We start from the raw sequence: 20468 nt of genomic DNA on the forward strand, positions 1-20468 counted from the left end.
TGTTATTGTTTAAACTCAAGTAACGAATTCCGATGTGAATCAGCTTGCACAAAATTTGGCTAGCTAGCTCTCATTCTATAATTCCGCACTATATAAAAAAAAACTTTTAACCTCCCTGACGCTCGTTACCTCAGGCAATGATACAAAGTAAACATCGATGATGGCTGGTAAAATTGCGCTGGTGTAGTGGCTTCCATATTGAATTTTCATGAAGGCGAACTGGGTTTAATCCCGAATTTGTTTGCTTAAATTTACATTTTCAACTTTATAAATGATGCTGAGTGTTTTTGTTTTTGTTAGAGATGATAGAACATGATTTCTAGGTTGGCGAAGGGACCTTTTCATGTGTCGTCGTTAGTTCCGGTCGCTTGCAGAAGCGAATTTAAAAAATCGATTTTTTTTATCTTCAATATTTTTCTGTATTATCTGTAGGGTAAAGAGAGCCTCTTTTCAAAATACTAAATATATAATTTGTTTTCGAATTGATAAATCCAAACTTTTGATATTCGTCATTTTCACTTTGAAGCGGGAGTTGAAATGGCGTAATGGTTAGGACGTTGGATTTTCACGCTGACGACCAGGGTTAAATCTCCGGAGTGTCTGATTTCTTTTTCACTTTTTCAGCTTGAATTTACATTTTTATTTTCAAAATTGGACGGAAGACCTCTCATTGCTCGCAATGAGTTTCTAGTTATTATTATTTTTCTTCTTCTTCTTCTTCCTGGGTACTTTTTTGTCCGCGAGTGATCTCGTCAACTACTCATCCGATTGAGGTGAAACCTTTTTAGGGTTAATAGGCATGTTTTGTAGATATGCGGAATCAAGGTCATTTTGCGCGCACGTGCATGCACGTGCGTGCGCGTGCAATGCGTAAAATGACCAATATACTTGATATAGCTGTAACTTTTATATTTTTTGATGAAATGCTTTGATACTCAGAATATAAGGATATATTAGAAGTGAAAACAAGATGACATGGTCAACATGCACATGCATGCACGTGTGCGCAGGCGCAAAGCGTAAAATGACAAATATACTTGATATAGTCGTAACTTTGATACTTTTTGATGAAATGCTTTGATACTCAAAATATTTATATATATTAAAAGTGTAGACAAGATGACATGTCATCATGCACATGCATGCATGCATGCATATGCATGCACGTGCGCGCGCGTGCAATGTGTTAAATGACCAATATACTTAATATAGCCGTAATTTTCATATTTTTTTATGAAAAGCTTTGATATTAAGAATATACAGATATATTAAAAGTGTAGACAAGATGATGTGGACATCATGCTCATGAATGCACATGCGCGCGCGTGCAATGTGTTAAATGACCAATATACTTAATATAGCCATAACTTTTATATTTTTTTTATGAAAAGCTTTGATACTAAGAATAAACAGACATATTATAAGTGTAGACAAAATGGCATGGTCATTATGAACATGCATGCAGGTGCGCATGCGTGCAATGCTAAGATGACCAATATACTTGATATAGCCGGAACTTATATATTTTTTGATGGAATGTTTTGATACTGAGAATATAAAGATGCTTTTATAGTATAGATGAGATGACATGGTCATCCTGCACATGCATGCACGTGCGCACGCGTGAAATGCAAAAAACGATCAATATACTTCATTGCCTTATTTAATGAAGCTTACAGGAAATAAGACACCAAAAGGGTGTTGGGGAGCGTTTGGGGAACATCTGTAACGGTCCCCGTTACAATTATAACTAGTTCTTAGACGTTTTTCACTAGGCAAATGGAAAGGATATTGCAATGTGCAAATTGAACAAAGATTTGATGAAGACAATGATGAGCTTGAAGGGAATGACAGGGGAACAAAAGCGTTGTCTAGAGGCATTTATGAATTGTAAACCTCTGGTGGAATGGATCAGGGGATCCATGAAATGTATGTGGTTTTAATCTAAATTCAAATATTGTGAATTCAGGATATGTATCATTTTTAAAGATGTTTTTATTTTGACTATGGTTTAAATTTTGTTCTTTTCTTTATAAAAGGTTGGATGGAGTTAGTAGTGTTTATTGACCTTGCCAGTATAACTGCTGAAGACGATGAAATGGGAGTTTATATGGTAAATTGTTTTCATGCGGCAACAACTGGATATCGTCCACTTATTTTCAACCTGGATAGAATGTACGACTTGAAGTTTTTTCTAGAAAAATGTGAGCTTGTTTGGAAAGAGCTTATATCAGATCCAAACCTACCAGAAAAACTGGCAAGTACATTGCTCTGTGCATATGAACAATTTCTTTATGATGTTTTTTTCTTTTTTGTTTTCTTTTTTAGCTCACCTGAGCTGAAAGCTTAATTGAGTTTTCTTGATCACATTTTTGTCTGGCGTTTACGCCTGTCACATTTTTGACTTCTTCTCAAGAACAAATTGGCCAATTGCGACCAAATTTGTCACAAGGCATTCTCGGGTGAAGGGAATTCGAATGGAGGGCTACATCTTCTTTCAAGATGAGATAATTAAGATTTAATAAAAATTTGATTTCATCTTTTAAAAATCTCCTTCTCAAGAACCATTGGGCTAGAAAAGTTTTAACTTATGTGAAACGCTCATCACATAGGGTAGATTCAGATTTGTTCATATCATGACCCAAGGGGGAAGGGTGGAGTCACAATGGGGGATCAAAGTTTTACATAGGAATTTATAGGGGAAATCTTTAAAAATCTTCTTCTCAAGAACAAGATTAGACATATTGATATGAAAGCATCCTCAGGTAGTGTAGATTGAAGTTTGTTCAAATCATTTGTTCAAATCATGACCCCTGGGGGTAAAGTGGGGCTACAATAGGGAATCAAATTATTAATTAGGAATATATAGGAAAAATATGTAAATATTTTCTTCCCAAGAACAACAAAGCCACAATTAGTCAAATTGATCGGATAATCTTTGAAATTCTTCTTTTCAAAAATAAGAAAGCTAGGATTTAAAATATTGATATGAAAGCATCCTCAGGAAGTGTAAAACCAATTTTTTGTTCAAATCATGACCCCGGGGTATGGTGGGGCCACAATTGGGGATCAAATTTTTACATAGGAACATATAGGAAAAAAAACTATTAAAAATCTTCTCAAGAACAACAAAGCCACGTTTAGTCATATTGATATGGAAGCATCCTTAGATAGTATAGATTTAAGTCTGTTCAAATCATGATCCCTGGGACTAAGGTGGGGCCATAATGGGGGATCAAAGTTTTACATAGGAATAAATAGGAACAACTTTTAAAAATCTTCTTCCCGAGAACAACAAAGCCACGATTAGTCATATTGATATGGAAACATCCCCAGGTCGGTCGTGTAGATTAAAGTTTGTTCAAATCATGACCCCCCCCCCCCCCCCGCCCCGGAAGGGTGGCAGACATCTTTAAATTTCTTTTTTCAAGAACAGCAAAGCCATGATTAGTCATATGAATATGAAATATCTTCAGATAGTTTCGATTCAATTTCTTTCAAAACATGACACCTGTGGGTAGGGTGTGGCTAGAGCAGGCGATCAAAGCTGAATATATAGGAGAAGAAATCTGCTGATGAAGAAAAGCAGGGCCATATTTGTCTCAGGTGAGCGTTGTGGCCCATGGGCTTCTTTTTTTGCAAAAAGACTTTGAGCTCTTTTGATCAAATGTTATTTGTTTATATAGCCTCTGCTGTTTATTATGTGTCTTTCACATTTCTGACAAGCAGGATTTTTGACACATTGATACATTTGTTTTCTTTTATGATTTTCCCATCCAATGAAAATATTAGATGGGGGTATTCTGAGGATGTTTTAGAAACAAAAAATAGGAAACTTTCTTTAAAAAAAAATAGATATCTTAATATGCAGTTGGAATTTCTTAAAGAGATTTGTCAATTGAAAATGTGTCAGGCTTTTTCAATTATTAATTGAAGACTATTTATCGGCCAGTATTCAGAATTCTTGTCTGGGCTAATACAACATTATGTAACTTCAACTTGAAGAAACAGAAGCTTCTTCTTTGAAAACTTATTGTGGCTTGTGACTAGAGAATATGACATTTCTCTGAACGAAGATCATTTTTTATATCAAGTTTATTCCAGTGTAAATGTAACACATGTTTTCCAAAAAAATTAAGGTTATAAAATATAAAATGTCTTTAAGTTGATAAAGATAAATCTGGAATATCTTCATAGTAATCCAATATACTCAATAGACAAAACTTTTTAAATCATAATTAGTCCAGAATATTTCTTAAATCCATAAGGTATAGTATTCAGGGTTTTGTTAGGAAAAAATTGAGAGAGCAAGAGAGAGAATGAGACAGGGAAAGAGAACAGAATGAAGAAAAAAGTAAAGACAGTTTTTTGTTTCCTGAGACAATCAAAGACACCTATTGGATTGCAATTTTTTGTGTATCTCGGGTCGATCGTATATATATATATATATATATATATATATATATATATATATATATATATATATATATATATATATATATATATATATATATATATATATAAAACATTTTCAGCTTCTCTTTGGGAATGGTTCATTTAACTTAATGTAATTTTGGTACATGTATATAACACCTTTCGGTCAAGCTAGTGGAACGAAATTGTAAATTTCAAGGTCACACAATGGGAATAAAGGTGAGGCAAAAACAATGAAAAGAAATGCAATCTTCAAAAAATCGTCTTTACTCTTTGACATTCACCATGTAAACTGTCGGCATGATAATGAATGCAATATTATTAAATCAAATGGTGTGAAAATCATAGTCCCTTGTTCAAGGATGCACATTGAAGGGTTCGGCTAGCTTGGACATGTACAGGTGTATTGCAAATTAATCATTTTACAAAAAAGTGAGCCTAAATAACAATTTGTATGTTACAAACAAATTTAACTGTTTAACATCATTTTGTCCATGATTTAAAAAAGATTCTAATTCAACTCTAAAAGTTGATGCATATGTGCATGATTTTGTATATATATGTAACCTTAAATGAAGTTGAACGTGGTATTACATGTACATGTATATGGAGTCGTAGAGTAACGAAATACTGAGCTGTCTGGAGCTTGGTGGCAGAAAATGATTTTACTTCCCTAACCTTATTGTATTAAATTTCAATTTCACACAACCTTGCAGAACAGACAATAAAATGAAACTTACTTAAAAGTTGAACTTCGAAAGATCGATTCTAGATGCGAGTCAGATAATTATGTCCATTATTTTTTCGACAAAACAAAATGAATTAGACAAAAGTTTTATCTCTCTGAAGAATTTAACTTCAAAGATGTAATCAAGGATTTTTTTGTTTTTATATGTAAAAAGTTTAATAATTTTTTAAACGAAATACGTATTATTTTTGGTAAACTAAACAAACGTTAACGATTTTACCAGGAAATTTTAAGTCAGCACCAGATTCGTGTCAGATTCAAAAATCATGTTTTACCGTTCCATATTCAACATCAGAAAACAAATAATAGGTTAATTTAAGGTTTACTTCAATAATAATGAGTCTTGTTTAGGCATTTATTGCTTTTTGAGTAAATCGAATACCTTAATAAATGTTAACGATACTAGATTTATAGATAAATCTTTTTTCCAAGTACACTGCTCTTTAGAAAGTTAAATTGTTGAATGGGCTATTTAAAGGAATTTTTTATGTTATATACCCTGAATTGGTCCTTTAAATATCTGATATGCATTATATCTAATGATATATTTCTCTTAAACTGACTATCGACAAATTCCAAAATTTCCTTATTCACTTATGTAATTATGTTCCCAAAACGAAGTTTGGGAACACATTGTTTTTACTTTCTTTTTTAAGAAATACTACTCATCCGATTGAGATGAAACCTTTTTAGGGTTAACAGGCATGTTGTGTAGATGTGCGGAACGAAGGTCATTTCGCGCGCACTTGTATGTACGTGCATGCGCATGCGAGGAGTAAATTGACTGATACAATTGAAACAGATTTAACCTTCCTATTTTTTTTTTTGATGATATGCTTTGAATCTTATTATATAAACATATACTTATAGTGGTGCACACAAGATGAGGTGGTTGAATTAGCAAGAAAGCATGCGCATGCACGTGTGCTTCGCTCTGATTGGCTGACACAAAAAAATCTCAATAACCTTGGTTTTTGACGAAATACTTTGAAAATTTAAACATAATAGTCATACATAAGGAGGTTCTACATCATGATCCATGTAAATATGACATATCGTGAAAATGCGCGGATGCACGTGTGCTGCAATTTGATTGGCTTAAACTTTAAATAACTGTAACTTAGTTTTCAACAAAACAGGATGAAATTTAGAAATATAGATAGGTATAACGAGTTCCTACATTGTGCTACTATCAAAATCAAATGCAAGAACATGCATGCACGTGTGCTGGATTTTGATTGGCTAATACCTATATGGTTGTCTCTCATACTATAGTTTTCAATGAAGATGTTTGAGATTTCTTACATAGGTATTTATTGTGAGTCACTTCACGAGGAAGACATGGGCATGCGCGTGCTCTGAAATCTGATTTGCGAATACTCAAAGGACCATACCGGCGTTGTTTTTCGATTAAATATTTCTGAAAATAAAATGTAGATTTATTACAAAATAGAATCACCAAATTTAATGAAGCTTGTGGGAGTGGGACCCATAAGGGAGTGGATGAGTGATTGGGGAACATCTGTAACGGTTTCCGTTACAATTAGCATTCGTTACCTCTGCGTTTAGAAAGTTTTATCTTCTGAATTTTGAACAAATGTAGTTTTACACAATTATTAAATACGTAAGAAGCTATGATATTACATGCGTCTCAGTTTGTTTAACTTAATGAGGATATCCTTTTTTAATAGCTACCTGTACATATCCTTTATTTGCAAATAAAATCACTTAAATCAGCTGAAATATACTTTTTTTTTAGCATATGAGACAAGTTTTAGAGTCAAACTGATGACTAGAAATTTGCATTGGCATGTATTTCATATTTTCATCATAATCCAGCAGGTGCTATAATTTGTTTGGGTATTTCTTGGGCCTGTCTTGGATCCAAGGATAAGGCAACAAGGTTAAGATAGTTGGTCATAAATTCCTTATACATTTCATTCTTGATTTTCTAGGAATCAAAATGTATTAATATTATAATTATTACAAATTCATGATCTCCAATGAGACCAGAGTTCAGGTTCAGTTGGGGCTAAAGTGGTCATTATAGATCAGTGATCGTCAAAACTCGTGGTCTTCTTGTTACAGCAAACAATTTATTTTTATTTCAATGGGTATTCACGGTCTCATTAAGTATTTTAAACTGAATTTTAAAAATCTATTCCTCTCACTCTTGTCCATATATATACCTATGCCCATTGACCAATGAGCCCGAAGATGACAGATTTCTCAAATTAAAAAATGCCCATAATTGTTACATTTATGGGATCAGTCACCATGCAGCATATTACAACAGAGGTTCTAACAATTTTGAAAAAAAGCTCTTCAACGTATCTTACTGAAAGTTTCTAGTTTTTACTGCTTGTTCTCAAGAATTTTAGTGGTAACTATGCGTTTCCTACAGGTTTGATTCGTATTTTCTAATTGGTTCTACCATTTCCAAAAATATATATCTTGATATTGCATGTAATAGCGTACATCACCACGAACTAACTTTCCTTGGTTAACTTGGTGGTCGCTGCTAGTTTGAACTGGTGACCATGCGTGCCTAAAAGGTTTGAGTGGTTACAGAGAATAGCTCTTAACGATGCAAAGTTTTTGTCATTGTTTCAATATTATTAACTTGTAAGCTTTGCTTGGTATGTGAATGGAAGAGTAATTCCTTATAAAAATTCATTATGATCGTAAAGGTAACTATTTGTAGATTGTAACCGAAAGGAATTTGGAATGGTATAAAAGTGTTGAATGCTCCCTGGGTTCTGTGCCAGTGACATCTATAAAACAAGCAGAAGCCATCAACTCTGGAGGAATATACATGCTTGGAAAAATTTATCCAAATATGCCAAACGAGAATTTAGTAAGTACTTACATGGTATAAAGTAAAATATACTTTATCCCTCATCAGACAAATTTGTAGAATATTGATTGGCTAAAAAACAGATCACATGACGCCCTGAACTCGGGCGAACGATTCTGATCTCTGTGTTTCTGACAAATAGCGACAAGCAGACGGTTTGTTTGTTGAAATTTATTGTATGTATCTTTTGTGTAATACTGAGAATATATTTTATTCGATGATATTTTGAATTATAAGGCTTCGCCTTGCCCAATACGGATTTCCATTTCACATCCTGGATGGCTCCTTATTATGTTTCAAACTGTATAACTAATAGTACCTATTGCAAAAGCACAATAATCCTGTAGAAAGAATAGCTTTAAGATGTTTTTGAAGTCTACGGCCATAAAATCTTGTCAGTTGATGCATTTTGGTGAGAAGGTTTGAAGCAACCGCAAGGTAGGTCATGATGACGTCATTTTGGAATTTTCTAGCCATACTCAGTCAAATAGTGTCTGGATCTATTCTAGATCATATATAGTAAAATGTAAGACCTGGGACCTCCAAATCTGGTCAGTTGATGCATTTGAGTGAAAATAGTGTCACAATCCGAAAGTAGTTGGCGTTGGTCTCATTTTGGAATTTTATGTCTATACATTGCCAAAGTGTGTCCTGGCATATCTTGTACGCCGGAAGGAACATCAAAAAATGGTCACTTGATGCATTCGGTGGGGGGGGGGGGGGACGTATAGTGACCGGAAAAAGTTCAATGTGGTCTAATTTTAGAAAGTCGGTGCCTTTTATGAAATATTTTCAGGGTCAACAAAAGTTTTCCAGAAACCTTCCTCAAAATATATTGAAATTTAGTTGCCCTGGTTTTCTTTTTCTTTTTTAAGACAAGAGGGAAACCAATATTGGAAATTCAGTTATTGTTTTAATTTGTAAATCATCTTAGTCACTCAGATAACCTATTACTTTCCATATGGTCAAACGATTGTTGTTTGTTGTCCGTCCACCTGTTAGTGTAGCTGACTTTCTGGTTTTTTGTTTTTGTTTTGTTTTTGTTTTACAATTCTTTTTTCCCATGCGTATTTGACAAATGTTGGTGTCATTTAAACAAAACTTAACAAGGATTGTCCCGAATGACGAGGGAAAAAAGTTTGTTAAGGTAAAGATATTCAAAAAGCTTCTCCAAAAGCGGGAAATTTGACAATAAATCATCTTATCATCCCTTTTCAGTGCAAATGATTTGTGTTAAATTCTGATATCTATAATAGGGCTGAAATTGGGAATAATTTTTCTAAGAAATAAAAGTAATTATCTTATATGAAGGAACAAGGCCACAATTATTTTTAATGCATTTTCAACATTCTCAAATCACGTAAATTAAATCAGGAAATGCTTTGGATGCTATGCCAGACATTTCTTTGGGATAGTGAAAATTCAAAGGTTTTGCAGCAGATCCATTCTCAATATAAGCGAAGTCCTACCCAGACTAAACTTGCATGGTAAGGATGCATGTGCATAGCACTAGAACATCCAATTATTGTAAGCCTTAGCATTAAATAAAGACGGAATTTTGCGAGTTAAGCTTATACTGTAATAACTGATTACCTAGTTTGTTAATACATTACACTCGATATTTCAATATATAACTAAAATTCAAAGTCTGAAGAAGAAAAAAAAATAAATGTAAAGCTGTAATTTCTGAGATTGATTTATAGCGAGTACGGATACGGGGCTGTAAACTTTACTTTAATGCTTCATGCTGTAACATTACTGCATTTTAATCAAATGCTCATAAAAATATGTGAGATATGTGATTATTTATAGAAATATTTAAGCTGTAAAATTTTAAATGATATTAACGTCTAAGTTGGGATCATTTGTATTTCATCTCATGAGCTCATTTTCACTGGATTCATTATTTTTCAGTGTGTTTCACTATGCGACTACAGTAAGCCGATACTTTTTGATGTTTGGAAAATAAAATGTTTGTGAGTTTCAGATAACCATTGGTGAGATATCTGTGTAATGAATGCAAATAAAACCATTAAGATTTCATTTAAAACATCTACTGGGATACTATGTTGATATGTGTTGGTCAAAAGGTCGAACCCTTTGGTTGCTATAGGGTGGAACATATGACAAAATGGTTTTTATCTCCCTAGAGATGTTTAAAAATGAAAATAATACCTCATTTCCTAAGAAAATATGTGCTGTACTTTTAGAGTCTAGAAGATGTACTTCAACTGTATGTTCAGATAGACAGCACAGGTCGTAGGTCAAAAACAAGGTTTATGTATAAAAAACTCCAAGAACTTCAGCACAAAATAATGATGGTAGACAGCAAGGAAAATTGCAACAGAGATGAAGCTGAAAATTTTGTCAAGGTAAGAATGTCATTAAATATTGTAATTATATTTGAAAATCTTTATGCTATGCATCTGAGCCTGTAAAGTGACATATGTTACAAGGAACTGATTTAGTGAGATAAAATTCTTCATTTTAAAGTTCTGATCTTTTTTTTTTTTTTTTTTTTTTTTTTTTTTTGAGAAAAAATAAATGGTTGTAAAGATATTGGTTATAAATGGATTCATTTTAGCTTACCAGAGCAAAAGCCTCAAGTGAGCTTTTCTGATCGAAATGCGTGCGTTCTTTCCCATCCGCGTTTGCGCCATTGCAATCTTTTCACATTTTTATCTTCTCCTGAACCGCTTGGCCAATTTCAACTAAACTTGACTTAAAACATCCTTGTTTGAAGTATTCAAGTTGTTTTAAAGAAGGGCCATGCCTTCTTTCTTGGAGAGATAAGAAAGAATTTGATAAATGTCATGACAAATTTCAAACTCTAGTTCTCAAGAACTAGTAGGTGAGAAAATATGAATCTTACGTGAAAGCTTCATTACATAGCGTAGATGTAAGTTTGCTCAAACATTACGCATTGGGATAGGTTGGGACCTCAATAGGCGTTTTAAATTTTACATAGGAACATAACGGAAAAATGTTTTAAGATATTTTGCTGAAAAACAACTGGGCCACAAGAGTTGAAACTTGTATGCAAGCTTCATTACAAAGTATAGATTCAAGGAATACATAGGATTATGTAGGAAAAAATATTAAAAAAAATCTTTTCAAAACCAGCAAAGGCATGATTAGTCACACTGAAAGAAAGCATCCTCATGTAGCGTACCAGATATTCAGATTTGTTCAGATCATGACCTCTCTGGTGGGAATGGGCCACAGTTGACGAACAAAGTTGTACATAGGATTATGCAAGTACAGAAAAAGCATGATCAGCCATTTAAAATGTCATTCCTGTCAAATTATGTCCTGGTATGCTAAAATTACTCGTCTTATGTTGCAGAATTAAATGTTAGATTTTTAAACACATCATTAGCATCAAAGTATTTTTATAATGGGAAAACGAAGGAATTATAATACTTATCATGTCCCCTCACATATTGTTTAACTTGTTTTGAAATCATTTTGTTAATATGTTTATATGATCACATTTACTCCAACTTGTAAGGAATCTTACCTTAAACTAGACATTGCTAGAGATTCCTTATTTGCACGAACATCGTTTTCGGAATGAATCTTTTTTTCTTTAACAATAATGTGCTTCTTCATATAGAGAATGCAATTTGTAATTTAATTCTAGGTATTTGATTCAGTTGTAAGACTTTGCAATGTGTACATCAAGCTTGTGTCATCTGGTTGTGTGCTGTTCTCAAGCTGGCAGGCCAGGTTCCTCTGTGATCCCAACAGAAAAGTGTGTGCGTTTGTAAAATTTGGAAATGGGGAAGTCCAGTTAAAAGGAAGGAGAACGAAGGATGAGGAAATAAGTACTATAATCCCTAGACTTGCCAAATTCATGGAAAACTGTCTGGAAAAATGGCTGAAATATATTGATCAGAAAAGGGATGAGTACCACCACCTGAATTTCTTCACTATTGATCAGATAGTGATTTTGCAAAAAGAGTTAGTTTCAATGGGAGGTGAAGTAGAACCAAATGATTTTATTTACCCACTGCTATCAATTGTCAAACATGACTGTACAAAGATGGATTTGATTGATGCACTGATAAAGGCCAACACTGACGTGTCTAAAAAGGAAGATGAAGTAAAAAGTATGGTGATGGAAAACCCTGTTGTTGCAGAATTTGTTTCAGAAATAATGAAATCCGGTTTTCCTGAGACATTAGCAAAAAAAGCTTTGAGAGCAGGCATTGACCCCAATGAAATTGATGAAGGTACTGATTAATTTTGTGAAGTCTGTATCTCATATTATTTGCTCTATATTTCATTCAAAATTTTTGGCTCATCTGAGCTCTAAGTTTTTCTCATCATTTGTTGTGTGGTGCCCATTGTCTGCCTGTTCATGTCCGTCCATCCGTCTGTAATCCAACCAATTGTTTGACGTCTCAAAAATTGCTCGACCTATTTTAACTAAACTTGCCACTCAACCAGTCTTGCCACAAAGTATCCCCTTATAAAGGGATTCGGATTTATTCAAATCTTTCAAAGGGAGATAACTAGGTCACAGTAAAGATTCTCAAAATCAACTGGGGCAGAATAAAACAAATACTAAGTGAAAACTTTCCTTAAAATTGTAGATTCAATTTTTGGCTACAAAAGTGATTAAAATTTTACATAGGCACATTAGTAAATGTATTTAAAAATCTTCTCAAAAATACATTGGGCCAAGATTAGATTAGTTTTGCATGAAAATAGGAAATTGAAACACAAATTTCTTCGAATTGTAGCAGGTCCACATCATTTCATAATATCATATTTTAAAGGTCAAGTATAATATTTTTTTGAAAATCATAATTATTCATGATGATCAGCCTTTGGAACAATATGAACATTATATAGTCTGTTTAATTTTTTGTCACCAATTCCCATCACTAATCGTCGCTTAAATTTACCTGTGTGACAAGTGGATCTTTTATTGTTAATCGCTTCTCTCCCTTGTTGCGTGACGTCATAAGAGACAACGAGAAATAGAAAGTACAAACTTTATATTGCCAGGTTTGGAACATTATAGATAGTTTTCATATGACGTATTTTCTCTCCGAGTTATTTCCCTTGGCCGCCATCTTGGTGGTCAACCTGGTAATTTTTCCTCTTTGTCTTACCAAATCTAAGAGGGTGTACCAGACATATTTGGGGGAAAATCTTTATAGAATAAAAATTATGAAATAAAGGAGGCTTTAACAAATGTATATTTTTGAGAAAAACAACGCTTCTTACCCCAAAATGGCCAGTATAAAAAGTTAAAGTTGGTTGAATAATGAAGGAATATGAGCATGTTGACCTCCAATATGGCGGCCAACGGGAAATAACTCTTGCTAATTTGGGCTTACTGAAAACTATCTATTGTTGGCGAGATGTGACCTTGTGCGCTTTTAACTGTACCAATAACTTGGGACAAGACATGAGTATATATTTATTTCCTAATGACCCGAAATTGAGGAAAATATGGACATTAAATTTACAAAGAGAAAAAAAGAAGAAAAAAAAAAGTTGAACCCAATCAACATGCGACGCTATCTGAGCGACATTTTACACGGACTAGTCCAGTTTACAGCTTTATTACACAGGTGGTTGGGGACGGGACCCCCCCCCCCCCCCCCCCGTGTTCCGTACCCCATTGGTTCTTTGATTTTTTTAAATAAAATATTTTTCTATGACATATTCACAAAGTATTAGTACTAAAAAATCCAAAATTTAAGCTAAAACTGGCCTTTTATAAAAATTCATACCCTCTGATACTAAAACAGAACAAAGAATTTCTTGGTTTTATTTCAAATATATACTGTTCATTTGTTTGTCAGTTTGGTTATTAGCCGCAATACTGTTTGCAGGAAAGGTTTTAGGATTTGCATTACAGTACATGGATTTTACGATTTTTTTTTTTTTTTTTTTTTTTTTTTTTTTTTGCTTGTCAAGAAATTTTCTGGGTATAATACGCATGGGAAGGGAGTTAAGGTTTTTTTTTTCGTAAAGAAACAATCGCTACAACGTAAAAAAAAAACCCGGAAAATAATATAAAATATTTTTGGGTTGGAAAACTTCTGTAACATTACCTTAAAATCAAATGGTAAAATGAAATTGATGTAAAAAGTTAACTATACCAGATTTGTGGACAATTCTTTTTTTTTCAAGTTCACTAGTATGTCCTTTAAAGAAGTATGACGTTCAATTTGCTATTTGAAAAAATGATTTTTTTTTTTAGAATGTTTTATACCCTGAATTGGTCCTTTTATCGTAGAATGACTGATATACCGTAAAAGGACAATCTCTACAACTTGACAAAAACGGAAAATGATATCAAATGTCGAGGTATTGGTATGATAGACAAGGAATGTATGTATATTTGCTAAGTTATCGTGTCTAAAAAAACTCAGTGGGGATGGGAATATATATACACTAGTAATACGTCAGGTGCCTGCGCACAAGAATTCATCTGTTCTTCCCGAGGCGCTGATATACCAATCCGACAAATCTGCGATAAGCGAGATGTATGTAGAGTAGGAAATGATTAAGGAAATACCATTTGTATGTTGGTTTTTTTTTTTCATTGTGTACATAAATGCTATTCTTTCAAAGAAAAAAAAAGGTTTAGCATGGTGAAAGAATCAATAGCCGGGGCGGGGGGGGGGGGGGCAGAATATGGTGGGGGGATAAGCCAAAAAGATTATTGATAAAAAATTTTGACAAGCCAAAAGAAAAAAATCCAAACTAAAAAAAAAAACTAAAAAGGGGAAAGGGGAGGGGGTAGTCTTTTTCTCAATAAAAAAAATGAATATGCATGTATTGAGGTGTGGGAAATTGACCTTACTGTAACAAAACGGGGATGGGGTTGTTACCATCCTTTCACGAAAATTTAAAAGTAATAAATTACTTCTAAAAAAAGTAAGGGTTAAAAGCAAGAAATTAATTCTAGGAGAAAGTCAGGGGAGCACCCCCTCCCCCGATATTTCCTGCCTGTACGTAAGGCATTTTCCTCGGATATTATACAAAGTGATTGTTCCTCAATTTTACTGTACACATGCAATATTTGTTTTTCTGCAGCATTTATTTTCTCTTGCTGTCGGCATCGTAACACATTTACCACAGAATTACCACATGTAATCAGAATAGATAGTTGAATATTATTTTTTTTCTTTAATCTAAAAAACTAACTTAGGGTGATGTACTTGATTTTAAAATATTTTTTAATGAAAGCGTCTCATGGCGTAGCCAGAATGGACGTGAAGTGTACGCAGAGCGGCAGGGGGTCAGGAAGTGATGAGGGTGTAAGGCTCCAACTTTCAAAAATCAAAATTTTATTAATACATCACCAAATTACCCTAATTTATTTATTATAGTCATGATCATAATTTAAAATTCAAATCAAAACAGTAAGGCACAAAATAATTCGAAACACGAATATTTGTTGGAAGGGAATGATTTTTTTCGGATCTCTCTCCCTCTCTCCCTACTTATTTGTTTGTTTGTTGTTTTTTTTTTTTTGGGGGGGGGGGGGGTGTACGCACTTTCGTATTTGCATATCTAGGCAGCTACGCACCTGGAGCCTTCGGACGAAACAGAATCGGTCGAAGAAGAATAATCATTTTCATGTACTTTCCTTGATTGGCTCAAACATGTAGAGCCTATTCTTAACTAAAAGATCTACCTCTGGTATATCAACGTTCCCTATAATTTGCCATTTTTTAAGATAATCAAGAGCACTATATTATATTTATATTACTTATACTCTATTTATATTACTAGATTTTTCTGATGTTGATTGTCTCTTATGACGTCACAAAAAGGGGAAGTGACTCTATTGATAGACGTTATTTTTAGCGATTTTTAAACAGGCAAATAAAGACAACAACGAGGTTTAAAATTTAACGAATATTGTGATTCCCTCTTTTTAACTATTATTTACAACACATATCATTTACAAGTGTTTCTATTTCCTATGAATTTGACCTTTAAAATATGCAAACAATAAAAAGTTTTGAGGGTTAATGTTTTATTCAAATTATGGACCTTGAGGTTAGGGCGAGGATAAAATCCGTGATCAAATTTTACATAATGCATGTGTAGCGTGAAACCTTATAATGTAATTATAGATAGCAGAGGCGGCTGAGTTTCCCCAGTTAACTCTCTGAGGACCTGGCAGGTTCAAAATATACAAATATATGATCAAGCAATATATACAGATAAATATTGAGACTACCTGTCTTTAATCAATTATATACAATAAATTAAAGTTATGCTGGCTCTTGAGCGATCGGCTCTTACAACTCGGCACTTATAGTTACCGGCTCTTACAGCTCGGCTCTTTGAATACCGGCTCCTACAGCTCTTTTTTTTTTTAAAACTGGCTCTTACAGCGCAGTTCCTACAGTTCGGCTCTTTACAGCTCTTGCTGGCTCCCACAGTCACTTTCTTAATAACAAACAATATCTAAAGCCAGGAAAGACTTGTTCAGTCACGTCTAAAGCTTTAAATATTTATTTATTATCATTAACTAAAAGTTACTTCTGATCTTTAATGGTCCGCCGCTTGCAATTGTGTTGCCACTTCAGCATCAACTTCGCAATTAAATTCAACTCTGGCGCTTCACTTGTATTTATACCCTATGTGACCAACAACGCCATCTAGCGGAAACATGACTAAAATTCCGCTTGTACCGGAATAACTTTCCCCGAATTGTTTCAGTACCCACGCCTCAAAATCCATGCGACCTCGCATGCTCATTTTTTTTTATTAGATAAATTATAATACAACTCAGCTACCTGCTTTATTGATTATTTCGAAGTAATGATTAATCAGATATTGATACATTCATCTTTTAGGAAATTATACGCATACAACAATTTCAAATTGACAAAACAAACTTTTGCTTTCTCTACACAGTCTTTTGTCTCTCAAACTCATCAGTCTTCTTCAATCATCACAATGTGCTCAAAGTCTCTTTCACCTTCTCTCCACTTGGTAATTGTCCATTCTACTCTTCGAATCTTCCTTTCTGTTTGTGTACCAGTTACACAAACCTGAGGTTTTCTTACTAAAGGACGTGCTGGAAGTCCAGAAGATGCGACAAGGGGGTCCTTGCGCTTAGGAGCAAATATCGGCATTGGAGTTGTAGGTTTCCGAAAGATTCTTCCAATATTTGCATCTTCATTAACTTGTTTTACATTTGGATCCTCCTCCCTTTCATTATCAGTCTCGGAAACATCACCTAATATGCTTCGCAGATCCCCTGGGTCGGCATCTATCCACTCCTCGTCTGAGATTGCCTTTCCTTCACCAGCATCCTGTGAGGTACTATTCTTATCATTGCAATCCACTGATGGTGAACTCTCACTTGCTGTTTCCTTGTCACTTTTCTGATTCTTGTAATGTGAAGATGCGATTTGTCGAACATCATCACTCTGCCCCTCCTGCTCAAAATGTCTCTTCTTATGTCTTGTAAGATTTCCCATCTTATTAGTAGTAAAGTTGCAATCCTCTCTATCACAAGAAAATTTCCTTTCAATGTGTTTCAACCCACATTCTGTGATGTGCCTAGTCATTTCCGCCATGTCATAAGTCTTAAATCGACACATTGGACATTTTGACTCTTTTCTAGGGGTGAGCTTGGTTAGAGGCATTGTCTAAACTGAAACAGAAACATTTTTATGAATAGTGCTATAGCATAATGTGTATACATGTATGTCAAAAGATAATAGCAGTAACTAAAATCTACAGAATAATTCTTTCTGGCAAACAAATATGAAAGGAGTTATATATCAACAACATAATCGGAGAGATATTTTGGTCTTCGTCTCTCTCTGCGGTTTTCGGGTTCGATTCTACTATTACTCTCAAACAGCAAAGTTTCCTCCTCCTGAATATCATCAGTGCCTAAATCTTGAGTATCAGAAGAAGCTACTTCTCTTATCAACACTTGGGGATTCTTTGGCCTCATACGATTGACACGTATGACCTGAGATTTTCCGTTTGCACCACAATTAACTTTGTATGTGACATCAGAAAATCTTCCCTCTACTATGAATGGACCTCGCCAAAACTTTGTATGCTTAGGAGATTTCCCAACAGCATATCGTGGAAAATACACGTAAACCTCATCTCCTTTCTCAAATGTCTGCCAACTTAACTTTGTGTCATGTAAACTCTTTTGTCTGAGCATGGAGCCTATTGATTTGTTTCTCACAAATGAATGTGCTAACTCCATTTTTTCTTTAAGCTCCCAAACCCACTTCTGAGCAGGGATCTCCTTCATATTAGATGGTATCTCAAAAAGAATATCAAGAGGTGTACCAACCTCTCTTCCCAACATCAAATAATTGGGGCTAAATCCAGTGGTCTCATTTTCCACTGATCTATAAGCCATCAACACATGAGGTAACAGATCATCCCAGTTTGACTGATTCTCATCTACAAGAGTCCTCAACATCGTGAGTAAGGTTTTGTTAAACCTTTCGACAAGTCCATCACATTCTGGGTGATAAGGACTTGTACGTGTTTTCTTGATATTCAATATTTTACAAATTTCAGTGAAAATTTTCCCTTCAAACTGCTTGCCTTGGTCTGAATGCACAGATCCCGGCACCCAAATCGTGATATCACCTGTTCAACCAACAGTTTGGCAATAGTGACTGTTTCCATGTTTGACATCGCGAATGCCTCAACCCACTTCGTGAAATAGTCACAGATAACAACTATGTACGATTGCCTACCTCTGTTCGAGGCAATTCTCCCACAATATCAATACCAATCCTTTCCATTGGCATACCAGCTCCCAATGTTTTCATTGGAGCTCTTTTTGTTTTCGTCAGACCTTTAAATCTGGTGCATACTTCACATCCTTTTACATAATGTCTCACGTCTCTTTGCAAACCGGGCCAATAAAATCTTTGTCTAACCTTACTTAGTGTCTTTCTGACTCCTAAGTGTCCTGCTGTTTTGTGATTATGACAGTATGCCAGAACTTTGCGTCTGTCTTGAAATTGAATGATCGCTTGGAGAGTCGTTCCTTTGTCATCTTTCCATTTTCTATAAAGCAAGTCACCTTTTAACTCCAGCATATTTCTTTGTGCTCAAAATGACTTTGACATGACTCCACTGTAACTAAGATCAGTTTGCGAGCCAATGTATCACTAGACTAATTTCCTTGTCTTTACTCTGCAGATCAGCAAGAGAAAATTCTTCATCTTCATTGTTATTACTTGAACCATCTTCGCTTCCACTGAAAACACCAAGGACTTTATTGGGCTCCTTTTCTATTTTCGTCTGAAGGTGAGCCTCCCAGTCTGGATCGTATTTACATTTCCCACAGGGACGTCGACTGAGGGCATCAGCATTCCTGTGTTGAGTGCCTGGGCGATGTTCGACAGTCATCTCATACATGCCCAAAATCTCGATCCAACGCGTTAGTTGGCCTTCTGGTTGTTTGAAATTGAGGAGCCATCGTAGCGAGCCATGGTCTGTACGAACCAGAAATCTCCGTCCATACAGATAATGTCTAAAATATTTTACGAAAGAGACGATAGCTAATAGCTCTTTCTTGGTGACACAGTATTTTCGCTCTGCCTTGCTGTTCTACTAGCATACGCTATGACTCTCTCTGATCCGTTCTGGCTCTGTGATAAGACGGCTCCTATGGCCATGTCGCTCGCATCTGTGTCAAGAAAGAAAGGTTTACTGAAGTCAGGGAAAGCTAGTATAGGTGCATTGACTAAGAAACCTTTCAATTGATCAAATGCGGACTGAAATTCCTCAGTCCATTTAAATTTGGCATCTTTGTTTGTTAACTTGTGCAAAGGTTTTGCAATCTTACCAAAATCTTTCACAAACCGCCGATAGTAGCTGCATAACACAACGAATGATCTTACTTCTTTAACAGATGTCGGCTCTGTCCAGTGTTTGATAGCTTCTATCTTTTTAGGGTCTGTTGCTACTCCGGCCTTGGAGATAATATGTCCATGGTATTCAACTTGCTCTCCAAAAAGAGTACATTTCTTTGCTTTCAATTTGAGCCCAGCTGACTGTAATCTATCAAAGACCTTCTGCAGATTCTCTGTCATTTCCTCAAAGGTTTTGCTAAACACAATAATATCGATATCATCGAGATATATAAGACATATATCCCATTGGAGACCACACAAGACTGTCTCCATGAACCGTTCGAAGGTCGCCGGAGCATTGCACAGTCCAAACGGCATTACCTTGAACTGATATAAACCCTTTTTTGTAATAAACGCTGTCTTTGGTCTATCAACTGGATCTACTGCAACTTGCCAATATCCCGATGATAGATCAAGAGTTGAGAACCAGCAGGATCCTGAAAGATGATCCAAGGACTCATCTATCCTCGGAAGAGGATAGGCGTCTTTGATAGTAGAGTCATTCAATTTTCTATAATTACGCAAGGCTCCCATC

General features: G+C 34.8%; 1 protein-coding gene across 1 annotated transcript in view; it reads left to right on the forward strand.

The window, feature by feature from the left end:
* The window catches only part of LOC133178456 (E3 ubiquitin-protein ligase RNF213-like), a 173737-nt gene that overhangs the window by 15659 nt on the left and 137610 nt on the right, over positions 1-20468 (forward strand). Inside the window, exons 6-10 of the mRNA XM_061313153.1 lie at positions 1776-1929; positions 2040-2257; positions 7887-8039; positions 10250-10411; positions 11683-12274. Coding sequence (XP_061169137.1) covers positions 1776-1929; positions 2040-2257; positions 7887-8039; positions 10250-10411; positions 11683-12274 — 1279 coding nt within the window. The remainder of the gene's footprint in view (positions 1-1775; positions 1930-2039; positions 2258-7886; positions 8040-10249; positions 10412-11682; positions 12275-20468) is intronic.

The sequence above is a fragment of the Saccostrea echinata genome, unplaced genomic scaffold (assembly GCF_033153115.1).
Source record: "Saccostrea echinata isolate AGI-Se365-2 ecotype Australia unplaced genomic scaffold, CSIRO_AGI_Sech_v1 ptg000003l, whole genome shotgun sequence".
NCBI lineage: Eukaryota > Metazoa > Mollusca > Bivalvia > Ostreida > Ostreidae > Saccostrea > Saccostrea echinata.